Source organism: Staurois parvus, unplaced genomic scaffold (genome assembly GCF_062004578.1).
Source record: "Staurois parvus isolate SC_StPar_1 unplaced genomic scaffold, SC_StPar_1.0 ptg000097l, whole genome shotgun sequence".
Classification (NCBI taxonomy): domain Eukaryota; kingdom Metazoa; phylum Chordata; class Amphibia; order Anura; family Ranidae; genus Staurois; species Staurois parvus.
The window spans coordinates 1,888,088-1,908,247 of record NW_028317893.1 but is presented as its reverse complement, the minus strand read 5'-3'; the positions used below and the strand labels follow the sequence as shown (position 1 = coordinate 1,908,247).

General features: G+C 38.4%; 1 protein-coding gene across 10 annotated transcripts in view; it reads right to left on the bottom strand.

Annotated features, from left to right (window-relative positions):
• PTPRM (protein tyrosine phosphatase receptor type M) overlaps positions 1-20,160 on the bottom strand; it is a 998,088-nt gene that overhangs the window by 43,893 nt on the left and 934,035 nt on the right. For all 10 annotated transcript variants that reach the window (XM_089670974.1, XM_089670978.1, XM_089670975.1 and 7 more), the window contains 5 exons: positions 15,323-15,477; positions 10,308-10,443; positions 6,740-6,889; positions 5,714-5,887; positions 1,551-1,682 (listed from right to left, as the gene is read on the bottom strand). In XM_089670974.1, coding sequence (XP_089527100.1) covers positions 1,551-1,682; positions 5,714-5,887; positions 6,740-6,889; positions 10,308-10,443; positions 15,323-15,477 — 747 coding nt within the window. The remainder of the gene's footprint in view (positions 1-1,550; positions 1,683-5,713; positions 5,888-6,739; positions 6,890-10,307; positions 10,444-15,322; positions 15,478-20,160) is intronic.

Here is a 20,160-nt window from a genome sequence, read left to right as displayed (position 1 = left end):
TTGCACTCTCCAGTGTTATTTGCATGATTACCACGTGAAAATAAAGGACAACATCTGAAAAAAGAAAACAAATGCAGTCACCACATCTAATGATTGGTAAGCTGCAATATATTACATATAGTAACAAGGCATAATGTGCTCAAAAAAGGTAATACTTTAAGATTTTGTTATGTGTAAAGATTACACAGGTTGGGAATAGAAGGAGTTGCAGAAGGCAGTGATACATGTTAAAGCCTAAGTAACTACAAACTACAACTACAAAACTACAAACAGAAAAATCAGCAAAAAGGAAATAACATACATTCAGTAGAATGTGTCCCTTGTGCTGATTCCTATTCTGTTGTGAAAATTTTCTTCTGATCTGCCCCCAATATATCAATCAACTGCCCGTCCTCTGTTTATAGATTGTCTTTCATTCATAGAAGCTGTAGTATGGCTTCTATGAATGGCAGAGCTGGGCAGAAAGGATGCGTATAGTCGGGTCCTCTAGATGACAGCCTATAGCAGCCTGTTAGCTGTATTAAATCCCCCGTCGCAGCAGAATATTATGGCGATGGGGGTAGGGGGAGCACAGTGGGGGAAGATTTTCATCAACAGAAGAAGAATCAGCACCAGGGACACATCCTACTGGCTGTAAGTGTTGTTTTTCTGGTTGTGATTTTTGCAGGACACTAATACCTCAGTGCTTGGATGTTTCAAAGCTCTTTAATTATTTAGGCCTGACATTTGGGAATTTTAGGTTTTACCACCAATAGTTTCTGTATATGGCATTCTTCCAACAACAAACATGAATAAGATGATTCAAGTAATTCATTCTGTACTGCTCCACTACAGACAGCTGTTTCCAGACTACAAAAACCACTGTAGATTATGCTTTTCTCTGTTAAAGCAGAACTTTACCAATATCAACTTGATAAAAAAAGTAATGTTCTTTAGCAAGGAACATATATTTCACATTAATAATTATGCTGCCACAATTAGTGTGTGCTGCAAATTGCCTCCTATATTACTCCTGTTTCTTCTTGCTGGAGGCTGCCATTTTGCTGAAGCCTGAACAGCAGTAAATCATAAAGCTAAACTAAACTCATCGATTTAACAGTTTAAAAAAACAGTTACGATCCTGGAATGCCAGGATTGCTAACAGTAACATTTGCTTGTGTCCTCAACCAAACTGTCAAACTACCAAATGGCCATAACTGATCACATGTGCACCACCATGGCAGTTGCAGATCAAACAGAAGCAGCTTCCTTGGCTGTAAATGATAGGAGGGTTTAATTCTGCTTTAAGGTCGATCTGCCTCTAGAAATTTGTCAGTGCTTAAAAATGCCTAACAAATGAATGTGTAGAGCAGGGTGAGACAATGTATTCATGGATTTTAAACAACATAGACACTTATTTATAACGTTTTACATAGCTACACCCGCAAAAGGGGCCAGCCTGGAGTGATCTAGCAAGACTTCATTTTCTGATTAAAGTTCCGCTTTAAGCATCATGTAAATAATGGACATATTGCACTGACAGTGTTGTGCATGCTTTCACCCAGATTTACCTGTGCTGGGTCTACATCGTTTAGCATTACTATTGAAGTGCAGTGGTAGTCAAGGACCAGTCTCCAGAAGTCTTTCACTGTGTTTGGCAATGGATGCTGTGTAACGATGAAAGCTGACGGCTGCACATAGCTCTAAAGAAAGCAGAACAAATTATAATGATAGAAAAGAATCAAGAAATCAAATACATTCTGCAGCAGAATGTCACAAATCAAGACATTGTTAGGATTAACAAAACGCCCAAGGCCCCTTTGGATTTTTCTCTTTTTCTTGTATGTAATAAATGCCACCTATGTGCCTGTCTGTTGTAAAAACCTTTGGCTGCCCTTGAATTCTTCCACAAAAGAAATACCTTTGTCGTTTTAGAACATTTTATCTTTCCATGATAGACAACATAGATTTTTTTTTAAGAGGATATGACTAGAAATTGATTTGTAGGGTCGTTGTGGTACTTCTGACAAGTATATTTTTAGCAAGGATTTCAAATTACTCTGGGATCACATTATAAAAGTGAGAAAAAGGTTAGCTTTTAACATTCATACTTATTAAATGGTAGACATTGGGAAAAGTTCACAGGCTGAGCTCTTGAAAGAGAGAAACTCTAATCTACTCTAACTTCTTAAACCATTTTTCTTAAAGTGTCATTAAACCCAAATAAATAAAACCTGTCAATACATGCAGTATTACATTGTGTGCATGCTCACTCATTCAGTAGAGCATTTGTTTTCTGTAGATTGCAAAAATCCTGGTTGACCCTGCCGTTCACTGTCCCTCCCTCCTTGTCTGTGTCCCCCCTGCAGCCTGAGATTGTGTAGACCAGCTGTTGCCACATCTACTTAGCATGCTCCAGTTTCAGCTCCCTTCTAAGCTGTTCCTTTCCTTCTTTTTTCTGTGCAGCCCATGTGACTATAGAGTCACACATGTGAGCATATACACCACAGATAAAGGACAGCCCACTGCCTCCCTCCTCCTCTATGCCCACTAAATAGCTAAACACTATGGGAGCAGGATATTACATGTTGATTGATGGAGGCATGACCTCCCTGTTAGTCTCCGCTCATGCACACCATAGACACATGCTAGAGAGGCATGACACAGCATGTGAAAAAAAGTAAACATTTGCTCTGAAATATAAATTTTTAATACACTTTTAAAACACTTTGTTACTATTAATTATTTACTTTAAATCTCTATTCCATGGGTGTCAAACCACCGGCCCTCCAGCTATTGCCAAACTTCAAGTCCCATGAGGCATTGCAAGATTGACAGTTACAAGCATGACTCCCAAAGGTAGAGGCATGATGGGACTTGTAGTTTCACAACAGCTGGCACCCCTGCTCTATTCAATGGCATGTGACTGACACAGCACCAATCAACACTGTGCAGATAGAGATTCATAGTCCAGACATCCTCTGCTGCTACAGAGCATGCATCAGCAGAGTACTAGAAACTCCTCCCTCAGATTTTTCCCTGAGGATGGGAAAGACCTTGGAAACATCATGTGACTGCTGAACAGCAACTTTTAAATAAGGTACTCAGGTGATTTTTTTTATATTAAATTAAATACAGTGGCATGATCTTTATACATTAATAGAAGGGATAATGGCAATTAATACTGTATGTTTAATATCCCTTTAACACATTATTAGAGTACTAATAGTGTATTCAGTCACCATTTTATTAGGTACATCCATTCCGTAAAAAAACATTAATTCTTCACTGCATGGATTATACAAAGTAATGGAAATTGTCCATGGTAAATTTGTATATTTCATTCTATAGTATCAGTCAGTTTCTGCAGAATTCTTGCCCACTCAATCATGTCATGAGGCTGAAATATTTCTGGTTTTAATAATCCCTTGCCTACTGCAACCTAATTTTCCCTATTCTTCACTAATACAGGTGATCTTCTGCTTTCCACTTCAAGGTTCTCTGTGGAGTTAATTTACGGAAGTCCTTTTCAACACCAATAGCATTAGGCTGTTAGTGGGCAATTGTGGGCTCCTGTCAGCTTGAACAAGTCTGGTTATTCTCTCCCAACCTCGCTCATTAACAAAGTGTTTTCATCCACAAAATTTCTGCTTCTGGTTTTTTTTTGTTTTTTCACACAATTCTCTGGAAACCTTAGAGACAGAAGCGTGTAAAAATCCCAGAAGGTCAGCAGTTTCTGAAATGCTGCAAACACTGTGTGTAGCATCGACGGTCGTTTGATTCTGCATCAAACAGCTGAACCTTTTGATCATGTCTGCAAGCTATATTTATTTATTATTTGTCATAGACATTTATGTAATGCTAAGAATTTACACAGCACATTACATACACATCAGTCCCTGCCCTCAAGGAACTTAAAACCTACTAGCATGTCTTTGGAGTGTGGGAGGTGACCTGAGAGCAATGCAAGCACAGAGGCAACTTGCAAACTTCATGCAGAAAGCATGTGGGACAGGGTTCGAACCAAGGACAGGTCAGGAATGAACAGAAAAGGTCAGGAATTAAACTTTCTAGACCCAATGAGTTAAAGATGAGGAGGGTTGGGGGGACCACTCTAGCTATGTGTATGTTGCGCGTAGGGCTTAACAGCAAGCAACTCAGTTACAGGCTATTTACAACATATTTGTGCAATGGTTATCATGACTTGTTAAAGGAAGTGTTAAAGCAATGACTTGAGTGCTTTTCAAAAATGGTAACCATGAACTATTCTTATAAGATTTTTAATATTTACCTGACTAAAAAGACATAAAAAGCTCTACATTTGTAGTTCTGAAAATAATGAAAATTAAAGCCACTATACACAAAAAAGTGCATATTTCCTTCAAAATATACTGATCCCTTATGGGAAACATCAAGTTTTAATGTTGGACTTCAGATTTCTGAGTTGTTTAAGCCACCATGAAACAGGAAAACTTACATTGGTGTTATTATCCAGTAGGTTATAGGAGATAAGAATTTCATATGTCACTACACAGACAAGGCTGAATGATAAATGAGGCTTCCATTTTGTCCTCAAAATTATTTTGGCTTTCTTATATTGGAAAAAAGAATGGGAAACACCCTAAATCTTTCTCAGTTGCACAGCAGTAAGGATTCCTGCTTTTAGGCCAAACCTATTCTAGCTATATAATGCTTCAGTGTCACGTTTAGGGAACAGCTCACATATTACTGGAGGTTCAACAATTTATTCCAACAAGGCAAATGCATTATGAGAATCCATCTAGTCAATAGTGATACTTAATGATTAAGTGAACTAACAATAAACAGTATAAGAGTTATAAGAGTGCAAATAAGAACAGCATGCGTTGGTTCACAAATTAATTTGTCAAAAGTCATTCTGTAATTGGCTGTAACTTGCCAGCAACAAGATCACTAACTCAACTCACTTTCATCCCATTGTTGTCCAAATTAGTAAGTTTCTTCCATTGCTGCATTAGCAATCTGACCAGTAAGGGAGCAACATCCATTACAGATAGTGGCAGTTGCATTTTAGTCATTCTGTAATTGACAAGGTGTTGCTAGCAGCAGCTCTGCCAGCATTAAATGGTCTTAATGATTCTAGCGTCATATCAGTGGAAAATACTGTCTTTCAACAACAGCAAAGACACTTAGGGAAAAAAAAGATTTATAATTTTAAACCAGTTTCAATAAACCTTTACATTTATAGAAAGAGTAGAAAATTAATTAGAGCTATTAGGGAATTATGAAATAAGAGTTATTGTAGTAGTAGTAGTAGTAGAAAAATAAATGCTTAGAGGAACATGGTCTGTAGCAGTATTCGGAAGTTATGGTAATTCATAATTTTTATGGACATCTTTGAAGTTGAGTTTAGTGGTAATAAACACCTTACTACCACAAAAAAATCCAAAAGAAACTCTGAGATAAGTAATGTTAGAAAAAAATAAAAAAAAAACCTACTATGTCCATTAGTGCAGAGGCAAAATATCAGGGGAAATAACCCAGGGATGGAGTAAAGTCCTACATTTTATCAAGTGCTCTAGAATATTAGTTGACATTCTCTTCATGGGCAATATCTGTCATTTGGAATTGGCTAAGTGTACCCTGATGAGTTCTTTATGTTGCTGGAGGCTGTTTTCTTTATAGTTTGGGAATTTTCATTTTGTTGGATTACAGATTATATTCTCATTAGTATGAACCGTGAAGCTGATCTTACATCCATCAATGCTGCGTTGATGTAGTTGCTGCTCTCGCCATCTATTGTGATAAGGAAGGGGAGACATCTGTCTGGAGGTAAGACGTCCATACATCTGTTCTTTTCATGGTTCCTGGGTAATAGTGCTATACTGCAGTCTTCTACTCGTAGTGTTGGCGTCACCATGTTCAGTGTCTGCAGGTACAGAAGCAGTAATGCAACATCTCAAAATTTTGTTATAAAAATTAATGACTTTTAAAAACTTTCATTATTAAAAAAAATCATTTTCCACGTGTGCAATAGATATATATATTTTACTATTTTGGATTAAACAGTTTTTAGTATATTTGAGCTTGTACTTGGAAATCTCCTAATTGTGCCTGCTTATTTTAGTGCTTCTACATTAAGCTTGCCATGTAGGAGCTGATCTAACACAGATAATACCAGTAAGTGGGGGCTTTGTCCATCCTTTCTACTTGAATGGTGTGACCATTCCCCATTTTCAGAGGAAAGGCAACAATCCAGAACAATCCATATCAGCATGGTTGAAAATCTTTATGTATACGAAATGCATATTACATTTGTAAAGAGAATTATACTTGGCAATTAACCACTGGCCCTCTTATCTTCAAAAATGGTTGAATTGGCTTCATTTCCTGGACATTTCCTAGAGCTATGTAATACCATCATTAGCATCATTCTGTCTATAGATATCCACAAAAGAAATTATTTGTGACCTCGGAAAATGCAGAGGTTAGAGACATTTCATTGACTGTTGAAAATTATGTACTGTTGGTATTATTTTAGAAGTTCCCAGTAAAGTGTCACTTGTTATTGAAAATCTTGTTCAGAATTTAAAGTAGTTGTTTTCTATTGTAACATTTTTACATAGCACAGTTGGGCTGCTGGATGCACACAGAAAACAAGGTCACCAACACTAACAGGCACATGCTCTTTGTTCTAATGCAAGAAAAAACAATGTTTCATATGTTATATTTTACCACACACCAAGTCACCTTGCAATATATATTAAGCGAACCAACTTACTCTAAATTCCTCTTTTATTTGGCTGGAGTTTGTCTGTGGGTCTACTTTATTCATTTCATAATATACAGATCTCACTTGAGATGCTGAAATTGATGTGTCCCCACATAGACAGGCTTCTAAAATGGCATCATGGATGAACACATACTGCTCCTGTAAAGAGAAATATAAGCAATATAAGCATGTGAATATTTGCTTTAAAAAGTTACTCATTTGGTTTATAAAGGAAGTAAGGCAGTGGCTGATCAAAGTAGCATAGTGGTGCCTTGTAGTACTGACAGCCATTTGATTGCCACCAAAGGCACCATCTGTATCTTCTCCCCATGTATGTGTGTGGTTTTCGCTGCATACTCCCACTACTCTTATAATGCAAAAAGAAAAAGTAATAATAATAATAAATAAATAAATAAATACATGTTTTAACCATATTGGTTCTGGGTCCATGGCCATTTTAAAATATGAGCTCATTTGGCAACAGAGAAGGGTGGGAATTGAGTAAAATTGAGAATGGTGCGGTTGGACCATATAACTATTAATCCAATAAAAGATGATCAACTTTTCTCAATACTCTGGCAAGACTGAAAGTCACTATAAGTCACTTGGAGCTCAAGAACATTGTAGATAGCATATTTTCTCCAAAAAAGATATCTGGAACAGATCACGTGTCTCTGCTGTAATGATGGCTGCATTTGTTTTCTAAACATATTTGATAGAACCGATGCATGAACCTGTTTGAGCATAATTTATTGTCAACTGTTTCTAAACACAAAGGATTGAGGAGATCAATAAAAGCTTGAATGACGGAACAATGGACTTATTGTCCATATCCTGAAACAAAAATACACAGCAGCAGTCTTACTGATTGATATGAGTGACATCTCCACTTCTCCAATGGAGTGTTTATACCAGACCCTGTCAGATGTTTTTAATAATACTGCAAATTGCCGCAGTAGTTAAGTAATCTGTCAGAATTCAGGTTATTGAAGTTGGGTTAAAAAAGGATCATTTTGATTAGATGAAATAGGTTTTAGCACTTTTTACAATCCTGTGCATCCTTACACATCCATTTTAAAATGCCAAGTCTTTATTTTGGAGCTTTAAAAAGAAGGGTTGAAACCACATAGGTGGCAAACAGTTTGGGTGAATCTTCCATATGTTAGTCAATGTACTAGTGTGGCTTAATTTGTCATATATATACTCAGTGGCTACTTTAATATTTACAGCTAACTAGTGCCAGCTAGCACACTGATGATTTTGAGGGCTAGATTGAGCAAAACACTGGAATATTCATTAGGGACTCTGGCCCATGGTGACTCAATAGCAATACCGCTGCATTGCCACTAACATCCTGTATTGCTCACAGGAAAGATCCATGGATTCAGGCTGTCTACACCAAAGCTGTCTGCATATAATAATAGAACAGAATGCATATGCATTTTCATTTTCTACTTTTGGCCTAAAGTTTCACCTTTCTGCCAGAAATACAGCCCTCTGTGGTTTTCTATTGCTGCAGCCTGTGATTTTAAATGCGCCCTTCTCCACATCAATACTGTGAACATTGGTTATTTAAAGCAGAACTTTATTTTCTCCATCAACATTAACTATTTTTAATCATGCTGCTAGCATTAGTAAAAAGATAAAATGAAAGTATATCATAGTTACTGCTTTTAACCTCTTCCCAACCACGCTATAGCCGAAAGATGGCTACAGCGCGGTTGTCTAGTTCTGGGACGGCGTCCATGGACATCCTCTCAGAACACGCCCCCAGCGGCGTGCACCCGGCACCGCCGGTGATTGCTGTGTCCTATGGACACAGCTGATCACATGATGTGGTAAAAGGCCGATCACAGCAGCCTTTTACCTTGTGATCAGGTGTGTCCAATGACACAGCAGATCACCGGGTAAATACAGTTGACGGTTATCGGATGTACTTTCCTCACGCTGTCACAGCATGAGCAAAGTGCTGCCGATAACTAGCAATTGCAGAGAAGAGATCGGCACTGATCATCAGGGCACTGATGATCGGTGCCCTGATGATCATTGCCCAGCAGTGCTGCCCACCTGTGCCTATCAGTGCCACCCACCTATGCCCATCAGTGACACCCACCTGTGCCCTGCAGTGCCACCCACCTGTGCCCAGCAGTGCCACCCACCTGTGCCTAGCAGTGACACCCACCTGTGCCCAGCAGTGTCACCCACCTGTGCCCAGCAGTGCCCCTTATAAGTGCTGCCCAGTAGTGCCGCCCAGCAAAGCCCAGCAGTGCCGCTAGTCAGTGCCCAGCAGTGCCGTCAGTCAGTGCTACCCATCAGTGCCACCTATCAGTTCAGCGTCATTAGTGACAGGTCATCAGTGCCGCCTATCAGTGCCGTCTATCAGTGCAGCATCATCAGTGCCAGCTCATCAGTGCCACCTATCAATGCCGCCTATCAGTGCCCATCAGTGCTGCCTATTCGTGCCACCTCATCAGTGTCCATCAGTACTGCTTATCCATGCTACCTCATCACTGCCCATCAGTGCTGCCTATCAGTGCCCATCAGTGATGCCTATCAGAGCAGCCTCATCATCGCACATCAGTGAAGGAGAAAAATTACCTGTTTGCAAAATTTTATAACAACAAAGAAAAACTAGAAATTTTTTTTTATTACTTTTTTTGCTCTTTTTTTGTTTATAGCACAAAAAATAAAATACCCAGTGGCGATTAAATACCACCAAAAAAAAGCTCTATTTGTGTGAAAAAAATTATAAAAATGTCATATGTCATTGTCATTCAATGTGCGACAGCGCTTAAAGCTGAAAATTGGCCTGCGCATGAAGGGGGTAAAAGTGCCCGGTAGGCAAGGGGTTAAACTTTTTTTATTACATTTCTTCAGTTACTTCCTGGTTTCCATGCCTAGGCAAAAGATGTCATACATTCCAAGAGTCTTTAGGAGGGGAATCACATGCGATTTCTGTGCGGTGCAATTTGAGCCATACATTTTCTATGGCTCAGATCGCACCGCATCCACACCAAAATAGTGCAAGACCATTTTTTTTTGTCTGCACCAGAATCGGATCGCATGGGTATTCACACCCACATGATCTGATTCTGCACATCGCACCACGTTTTGTGAACCAGTTTTCGGGGTGTCATTAACTTAACACACCTGCAGCAGTCTGCATGAACGGGGTGTGATCATGATGCATTGAGGAAATCGAACAGAAACCGGTGTGAATTCTGCACCCCATCAGTGTGAACCCGGGTTTAACGTGGGTGGAAATGTTGCTCATAACAAGATAATTTTCACTGTTTTTATTTTGTAAAAAATACATAGATACTGCAGACAACACATCTTTCTTCTCCCAAAATTTTCAAACAGTTTTGAAGACAATGTTGCAGATTTATAAAGCCTGGGGCTTATGTGGATTTCTTGTTGGTGAACAATTAAAGCTGACTTGCCAAAAAAAATGCAACGGTTCAAACATTATTTTAAACCACTGTATAAACTGTTAATAATTACATTATGGCTGATGTTACAGCATATTATGGACAATCACATAAAAAACAAGCCTTCTATTTACTATTGCAGTTACCTCTGTTTGAACCATATTCACTCTACGAGAGCGAAGTTCCCTTACACAGTTGTAGATATCTACAACTCCTTCCCTTTCTGCCATATCCAGCATGATGTCTATGACAATAAAGCAGCCTGTTCTGCCAGCTCCAGCACTGAAATAATAACACAAATACATCATTACTTCATTCAAAGCAGTTAGAAAGTCATGAAAATCACTACTTTTCTGATATTAAAAAACAAACAAACATTTTTTTTATAGTGGATGCTCTATAATATTCAGGAACTAAAATAATTTAGACTTCATTGTATTGCCCACCTAGGAAACATCAGGACTGATAGCATAGGAGAGGAGTGTAACATCTGACAATGCATTGTTTTCACGATTGCTGTTTTCTAGTGAAAGAAAGAAAACATTAAAGTGTCCATAGACATGAGATGATGATCTCATGTCTATGTGCAGCTGATGACAGTCCATCCTGACAGATATCAGGGAAGAAAGTGATCGGAAATGTTAGAGGAATCTTCTCTGATGCTGTTGTTTTCTCTTTAACAAGTTTGTTTAAGGATTATCTACAATAAATGCTCTTCTATATCTTAAACAAGAATATGTTTGCAACCCATACATACATTTGGGAGCATACAGATGCATTTTTGTATAAATAGCATAGCCAAATGTATGGATATGACCAGGGGTGGATTGACAACTCATTGGGCCCCTGTGTCCATGCTCACACTCAAAGCACACCCAAAAAAGCCTATAAAAGGTACCAGGGGCATTTCATGGGGCCCCCTACTGACCCCGGGCCCTCGGGCAGTGCCCGTGTGCTCGAATGGTCAGTCCGCCTCTGGATATGACTTTAGTTCAATGTGGACTTGTGTACATAAATGTTCTCTGTATATATCTGCCCTGCATTAGGACTAATACAAATGAAGGTTGTAATGCTTGTAGGCTATTGTGTCACTATGGTTATTTTACTGATTTTTTATGACATGAATATGGAGTAACATTTTTCCTTGTCAAAGAGCACATAAGAACAGGAAAAACAGACAAACATGCAAACAAGCAAACAAGCAGGCCATTGTGGGGCCGAATGTAAACCAAGGTACCAGCAGTATAAAGGGTAAAACAAACCCAAGACCCAATGACTTGGGAAAATGATACGTATAAACAGCACAAGATAAATATGTAGAATACAGAAAATTGTAACCCAGGGAGATCCTGGTAATATCCAGCAAATACTAAAATTCTAGAAGTATTAGCCTGAAAACAAGCTACTACAGGGTACAGTAGGCCTCTATAACCCAAGTGGTAGTGACAGGATTCAGCCTGAGGAAACAAACAAAAAAGACTGCAGAGAGACACCGAAGTATAAAAGGCAGAAGCACAGCCAAGTCAACTATTGGAGTAAAATTTTTAAGACCATGTATTGTTTTAGAAGCTGGGTCTTCCTCTATTGCTATGCAAATTAACGCCTTCGACTGGTTCATGAAGCTCAGGACAGGAAATGACTGGCTACAATCTTTCATACATTGTCTGTACTAATTTTCTGGGAATGATAGATAGTTTGGACATGTGTATATTGTATGCATATTTTCTGATACTTTGTCTGCAGTAAATTGTTTTTCCTACAGTTTTATGTACAGCATTTTTTTGTAAGAGCACATTAATACACTACAGAGGTTTCTAGGTTTCCTTACGTAATTGCAAAACAATTGAGGGTTTGTGGCAGGGATTTGTGCTAAAGTTCACCTGAAGCAGACCTGTTTTATGTAGTGCTTTCTGTTGCTTATGCTCAGAAAAATACTGTGTACTCTGTTTAGGAAAAGCAAAACTAAAGAGGTTTCTGGTGTCCAGGAGGTTACATGCACCCTGCCTACCTGGGTCAGAGACAGTAAGTGGATTTCTGTTGTAAAGGAACTTGCTTGTTATGTTTCTTCTTTGAACAGAGCTTGGGGTGAGGGAGTCCCAGATTTTCCCTCAGATTTTAGTCTTAAAGGTTTTGGGTTTGGTAAGGGAGAGATGTGGACAGTAGCTGTGTTCAGTTTGCACTTCCTGTATGCTTTACTTACAGAAAAGAGGAAAAAGGCAGAGCTGGGATGAGACTTACTGAAACAGCAGCTTGCAGTGGTGAGTGTTTGGAAGACACTGAAAGTACGGTAAAGGATTAGAAAAGTGAAACCTGTTGTGGCTTCGAAGTGTGCTCAGACCAGCGCAGGCAGAGCTGAAAATTTGAATGAGCCATGTGCAACCCTCATGATCAAATCTAATGATGCCCTAATAAAGGACAAAGGCCCAAAGCCTGAAAATAGAACTAGGACATGTGGACATAAACAGGAAGCTGTAAATCTGATCAATTCAAATAGTGATGGCTGAGTTGAATCAGACAAAACGAAGGCAAATGCTTATGATCACCAGGAGACAAATGTGGTCTGATTTACTTAACCACTTCCCGTCTGGCCCATGTATATAAACAGCCGGACGGTGGCAGTGCAGGGGCAGGTCACCGTTCATAAACGGCACTCGCCATTTTAGCCTGTGCACGCTCCCTGGGAGCGCGTGGCACACTGATTGTTGTACGGGACCTCTGTGTGAGGTCCCGACCATGTGATCACTGATTGGCCAATCAGTGATCACATGAATAGTAATAAGCAAGATCTTCTTTGCTTACTACTTGTGAAATCTGTGAATGATCACAGAGATCACATGGTACAGGGCTATTCACAACAGCCTTGTAACATGTGACCAGCTGTGACCAATCACAGCTTGCACAGTATTTCTCAATGGCTGCAAGAATACAGCCAGAGAGAAAGAGAAATGATTGCTTTTACAGCCTTTATGGGTGTAAAAGCAATCAGTGTAAAAAAAAAAAATCTTCATCACTCGCCACAAGCACTATGGTGACACTGTACTGCTAGGGTGACAGTATGTTTATAAAAAGAAAAAAACCATAAATAATAATATAAAAAAATAAAATAAAAAAGTAACAAAAATGTTTAAAAAATTATCATTTTTGGTTATAAACTAATTTGGTTTATTTGTGTTTACTAAAAAGATAACTGAATACATTTTGGCCAAGATTATTTATTTGCAAAATTTTATAAGAAAAACACTTTTTTCAAAATTTTTGGACATTTCATTTATATAGCAAAAAAATAAAAATCCCAGTGGTGAATAAATACCACCAAAATAAAGTTTTATCTGTCTAAAAACAATGCTAAAATAGTCATATGGGTACAGTGTTGCATGACTGTGCAATTGTCATTCAAAGTGTAACAGCACTGAAAGCTGAAAATTGGCCTGGACAAGAGGGGGTGAAATTGTCTGGACTTGAAGTGGTTAAGGTAGGGGTTCCTAGAGAAGAACTAGATGGAATTCCTACACCAGCTTAGTTTAAGAGGTGGAAGCAAGTGGCTACAGATGGTAGATCCAGTCACATTAGGTGTTTTTGTTGTCATTGACTGGGGCATATTGCTAGAGAGTACAATGATGTGAAAACTGACCAACAGCAGGCCAGTGTTCCCAGGACAGCATGGAGAGAGATGCAGCTTTATTCTTTCTGCTGGAAATCTATGGCTTTCCATAAGAATGTTACAAGGCAACTGTGGGCACACCACAATAGATTTGCAGTTAGAAATGGGCAGAAATGTGAGAAGTGAGCTATGTTTTTTGGCACAGTTGGAAGGAACATATAATCTGCTTTGTCTTTTATTCTTTTAAGGTAATGAACATCCAGAGGTGGTGCAGGCAAAGCAAATGACCAAGCCAGATAAGATGAGGCAGACCAGAAGAAAAAATGAGAACAGGAGGAAGATGCAGATGATTTCCTGATGATGACTGAATCAGAGTAGACTTTCATCTGAGCATTTCCTTATGGTCTGGAGGACATTGGATGTTTGTCTGGAGCTTTCCTTCCCTCTATGTTACACATACAGCCAAGGACATTGCTAACCCTACTGAAAGAAATGTTGCTTGTCCAGGGAGAAAAGTCTGATCACCCATAATATATAAGAGTCAAAAGGGAATGTTTCCCTCCCATTTACAATACAGGTTTATCTTTCCTGGACAAGGGATTTAAAAGCTGCTGAGAATTGCTATGTTTCCACTTTTTCCTATATTATGCTATAAAAATCAAGAAGTGGAAAGTGTCGCTATGGCTATTTTAGTGTTTTTATGGCATAAATATAAAGTAACATTTTTAGGATCATGTATTGTTTTAGAAGCTATTCCTCTCCTATTGGTATGCAAATGAACTTGTTGGACTAGTTCTTGAAGCTCAATAGAGGAAATGATGCTACAGGAAATGATGTAGGCAGGAAGTGGGGGAAGGCAAAATGACTTGAACAAGCCTTGTATTGGTAGACAAAGAAACAGTTGTTTGCAAGAGTCTGAGAAGTAAGGAACCATAAGAAGACTCCATCAAAGGAATAACCAAGTCAAGTAGTTCTTTAGTATACTTATTGCATACATTTTCCATGCTAATTTCCTGGGAAGGATAGGTTGTTTGGGCACGTGTACATTGTATGCATATTTTGTTATACTTTGTATGCAGTGAATTGTTTTTCCTACAGTTGTATGTACAGCATTTTTATTTGGTAAGAGCTCATTAATACACTACAGAGGTTTCTAAGCTTCATTGTTTTATTGCAAAGTGAGCATATTCGACACAAAGCAAAACAGCTATACTAAAACTTCAACTAACTAACAGTACCTCTTGGTGTATCAGAATTTACCATAAATAGATGGGACTAGAACATACCTGGGCAGAGTGTCAGCCTTTAGATTTTTTTGCAACCACAGATTGGGTAGAACAAATTAAGTTGGTTGCCATGGCCATGTAAGTAGCAGCTGATGTGTAATTTCCATTTTTGGTAAATGTTAGCCAAATTGAGTTGCAGAAAAGGCCATAAAATATCAATACTAGAGTGGACATGGAATTTCTTGACTGAAGGTGTAGGAATTCCTTGTGCCTTCATTTCTACATAACCACCTACATCTCCTTTCATACTGTATAAAAGGATAATATAGCTTACCTGCAGTGTACTACCAATGGGCCAGCATTTGGTGGACTCTTTGCTTTAACTTGCCGTACAAATCCTAGTAGCCCTGTTGCATGGTATGGTACACCATGGTCTGGCCAACCTGTAAAGTGAAACTGGCGAATTTCCCGTATTTCATGTATACCCCTCTGTCAAGTAGATATAATAAAAATAATAAAGTATGAATAAAATAGCTCTGTAGCAATAAATCTATTCAATGCAATTTAAGTGATACTAGCAGCAAACATTTGCTTGTAAAATATTATTTGTAAAATAATGGGGTGCAGTGACAGGAGTCATAAGGTATGCAATGGGTTATTTATCTCTAGTGTTGCAACATGGGGGAATCACAAACCTGTTCTAATCTGTTGCTACACATACAGTATATAAAGGCATCTGGTTACTCTCTAGTTACTGTCATTCCAACATGTGGATTGAATTAAGCAGGCATCTCCATAACACTTAAAATGTCTTTTTACATATATCTCTAGTTTATAAAAACTGAAATAAAATTCCTTGGTTACTCTTTTTCTTTAATGTCAAGTCCTGCACTGGAGCAATGATGGCAGTAAGCTAACATGACAGCATGCCTCCAGAGCTGAAGAGAAAGATGACCATTATTGCTGGACCCATGTCAACAATGTAGTATGACTATTTGAGTGTAGGTTTCTTATACGCGTTTTCATGTTCAGTGTGGTTGGTTTCTTAACCCCTATTGGCTCAGTCAAGCAGCAGTGGGAATTTGACTAAAGCTTAGTGAACATGGTAAAGTTTAATTTTGCATTGACTACCTAATCATATGCAAGAAAAATAAAAAAACAACATTTTTGGCATTTTTGCTCACGCATGATTGGATGATGGAAGTCAACAGAGCTTCACCTCATTCACTAAGCTGTAGCGAAAATACCCTTGCAAAGTAAATAAACAGTTTATTTGCCTTTAGTAAATCAACCCCAATGTCTCTATCTGCTTATATTTGAAAAATGTTATTATGGCTTTACTTTGCCTGGCCTGTTTGGAAAAGCCTTTCATTTAGTGTATTTGTAAATAAATGTTTGTCCATTCCCTTTTAGGCATACGTTAGATTTTTAGTTTATTAAAAGATATGACATCTGGTGTAAATGCAGCAGCTGTAGAAGAAAACAGTGTTTATAAACATTGTCCAGATGTGAGATAGACAGAGGTAACATTGTTCCTTTTGTTTCTACTCTGTTTCATTTATCAGCAGAGCAAAGGGATGAACTCTTTAACCTCTTTTTAATTTTTAATTCTTAGTTTAATTTAATCAACCCTAATTAGTGCCTTATTTGCCTTCGCCCCTTAATTACCGTATTATTATACTGATGTTTCTTAACTTTTTTTTAAGTGTGGCATTAAAAAAATGCAAATTTGAAAAAATATGCTTTTATTTCATTTGTAAATAATTTTGCAATGCTTTGTACTAGAATCAACATGCATTGTCATTTTAAACATGACATTTCTTTTCTTTTCTTTTTTTTTTTAACTAACACTGATGAAAGAATAAAAAGTGCATTCTTTTTAGTTTTGAACATTTTCTGTCTTTGGATTGAATAACAAAGAAAATAATGTAAGACAGTATCACCAAAAGAAATCCTCTTTTTTCTTAAAAAATGATATATGTATTTCTTTGTTATCTTAAGTAATGGCAAAGTTATTGCCCAATAAAACTGGGCCACAGCAGAATGGTACAAATTGCTTTGATCCATAGGGGGTGTACAGGTGTGAGCGCTGTACTTGTTAAACATGTGGTATTGTTTAATGAGCATAAAAAAAATCTTCTTAATCTGTAGGTTCTAATGTGCTTAATATTTGATATGAGAAAAATCACCGGAAAAAGAAATAAAACTTTGTTCTATCTAAAAAACAGAAACATATTTTAGATATGAACTAAATTCACCCCAGTTCTAGCAATACTCTGCCAGAGAGATAATATTGTACCGCCGATCATAAATCTCAATAACTAAGACATTTTAATACAGTGCTACCATTTCTAATGGGATTGAATGGAACTCCATCTGTTCAGCAGATGAATCAAGTCTACATGAGATTTAATAAGAAGCATCTCCAACTGGAGGTCTTCACACTTTTCTCATCAACGGAGACATATGCTATTCAGTGCAATTTGCAAACTTCACAGGGCTTGGATGCTGCTTTGAATTTTAGTTCACACTGAATGCAGGCTAACATGAAAATAAAACAAGTGAAAGAGAATTAGGAGTATGGGAGTGCCGGGTAGTCTGGGATACTAACTATTATATATTAAAGCTAAACTCCAGGTAGATATAAAAGAAACAAATAATGAAGTTCTATATTCACTAATACACCAATAAATGTATTTTTATAAATAAATGAAGCACTACCCCCTTAGGGACTGCTGATTAATTTTGGATCTCCCTATAGTCCTGCACAGCCAGTCAGTTAGCATTTTCAACACAGCTTTCATCCACAGACAGAAATCAGATCTTGAGCATTGGTTTTGTTGTTTTATTGAGGGGATTAAACTTGGATAGAGTTTAGGGATGTACAGGATGCCCAAGAGAATTGAAATCTGCAGACAACTTCCTGAACTATTTACAGCTTCTTCTCTCTCTGACACAGTCACTGTTGGAGTGCTAGCTTGCAGCTCCAGTTGACTTACACTCCCCCAACTGAGCAGAATCTAACAGCTTTTAGAGAAGTGCAGCCCCTTGCCAAGCCCCCTGTTGGGCATTGGCTGATATCCCTCAAAGGTGCAGCCAACCACTCCTCAGATCCACCCACTGCCTCCGAGGCCCTCCTCCGAAAGCCTCAGAGCAGGGGGAAAATTCAAGTGGGGCTGGCATGCAGAGTCTCTCAGTCCTGACTCAAATTTGACCCCTCTGGCTATTGCACCTGAGCTGCTATTCAGCTCCTGTCTAACTATTAGGGATCTAGCTTTCCTTAGCATAACTAGGAGGATGCTACACAAAGAACTCTACAACAGAAGACTGGGAATACCTACCTACTTCTGACGTGGGCAGCAAGTCTGAACACCTCTGTCATACAGTGCTGCAGTCTCCAGCAGCATTTCCATTTTTAGCATTTGACACTTCCTGGAATTTCAAGTGGTTGTGTCCCTAGCTTCATGCTGTGGGTACTCCCATCAGCCACTGAGTCCTATAGTGATGTAGGTGTCAGAAGAAGGAATCACAGTGGCTGGCAGGTGAAGTGTAAAAAGCAGAAGAGTTTCCTGGAGACTGCAGCAATGGAAGACAGAGGACTCTCACCCTACCAGACAGGTACGTATTTACAGTATTCTATTGCAGGGAGCTCTTCTTTGGAATTCTTAGCTGCTGTAATGCAAGTGGATGAAGTACCTATATTTTACTTGGTATCATCCTCTAGCAGTCCCTTGTTACAGCAGAGCTCAGACTGGGGGTGTGAGAAGCAGCACGGGAATTCACTCTTGTGTTGCAATGCTTAGGTACTAACAAGAACATGCTAATAGGAGAAAACAGAAGTGACACGGAGATGAGCTCCTCATTCTGCTGCTGTATCAGAGTTTATTGTATCAGAGTGACAAAGGGGCAAGATCTGAAAGTGTATATCTAGCCAAACAGTTTGTCTTATTTTTTTATAGGGTGAAGGTTTACAAAGCCTATCAGGGTTTTATTGTTATCAAGAGCTCCCCTAGAAAAATTTCCTACCATTTCCTGTCTTGCTACCAACATTTTACCAGACAGGAAGTGAAGATAATTCTCCAACAGCAACACAGACATAATTAAAAAATTTTTTTGGCTGAGTAGAGTAAGGCAGTCATATTTTATATTTATATTTGTGTCCCTGGTGCTGATTTTCCCTCACTTCCTGCCTGGAGAAGTCATTAGCAGGAAGTGATAGTACATCTCTCCAAAGGCTCATTTACACTTTTGGTGTCTTCTGAAGAGTGATCCACAGTATATTACTCTGCAGAGAGTGAAATGAGCTGAGGAGGCATAATGTTACTGCTTTACGATTACTGATACCACTGATACATCTGTACACAAGTATGGCAGTAGGGATATTTTTTTATTGTGCCCCAGCATGTGTACACCCCCATCTGCTGCCCTTGAAATTTGGGGAGGGGGGAGCTCTACCATGTGTTATTACCACACCCCAATCATGAATGTAAATTAAATAGAACCCAGGATAGCAGTAAAAACCTTACTGGAGTTTTAATCCCTTCATTCTCTATCCAAAACTTGAAAGAAATTATTTACATGTACTTTGCCTGTAGCAGAGAAAAATCAGATCTTCCACCCTGCCAGGCAGATGTAAATTTTAGAACTGGATAGAGAGCAATACAAATCCATTAGCAGGTAAAACAACTCTCCTCTATATATTTCAACTGTGTATACTGTATAGCAGTTTGCCTGGAGTTTAGTTTTATTTCTAGATTAAAACAATGTATAGGAACTATGGCTTGTCAGGGAAATAGAAAATGTAATGATAACAGTCATGGCAAAAGAGAAAAAAGATGTTGTGATATTCAAGTAAAAAAAAAAGACATTTTGTATTAAGTAAAAAAAAATGATCAGGATGCTTTTGCAATCAGGAAACAATTTCTATATCAGAAGGAACTTTCTCTGCTTTAAAATTGCTTTTGCCAATCACAAACAAAGCTCTCCAAAAACTGGAAAGTTCATGTTAAAAGTGATGTCGACAAGCACTTTAAAAACAGCCTGTTCAGCAATTTGTGAAGCCCTTCTATATAAATCTCTGACCTTACAGCATAAAAAAGCAGCATGGAGCTAGGAACTGTGCACATGTTACTGATGCCCCCTCCTGGGTACTGGGAGTGCTAAAGAACACAT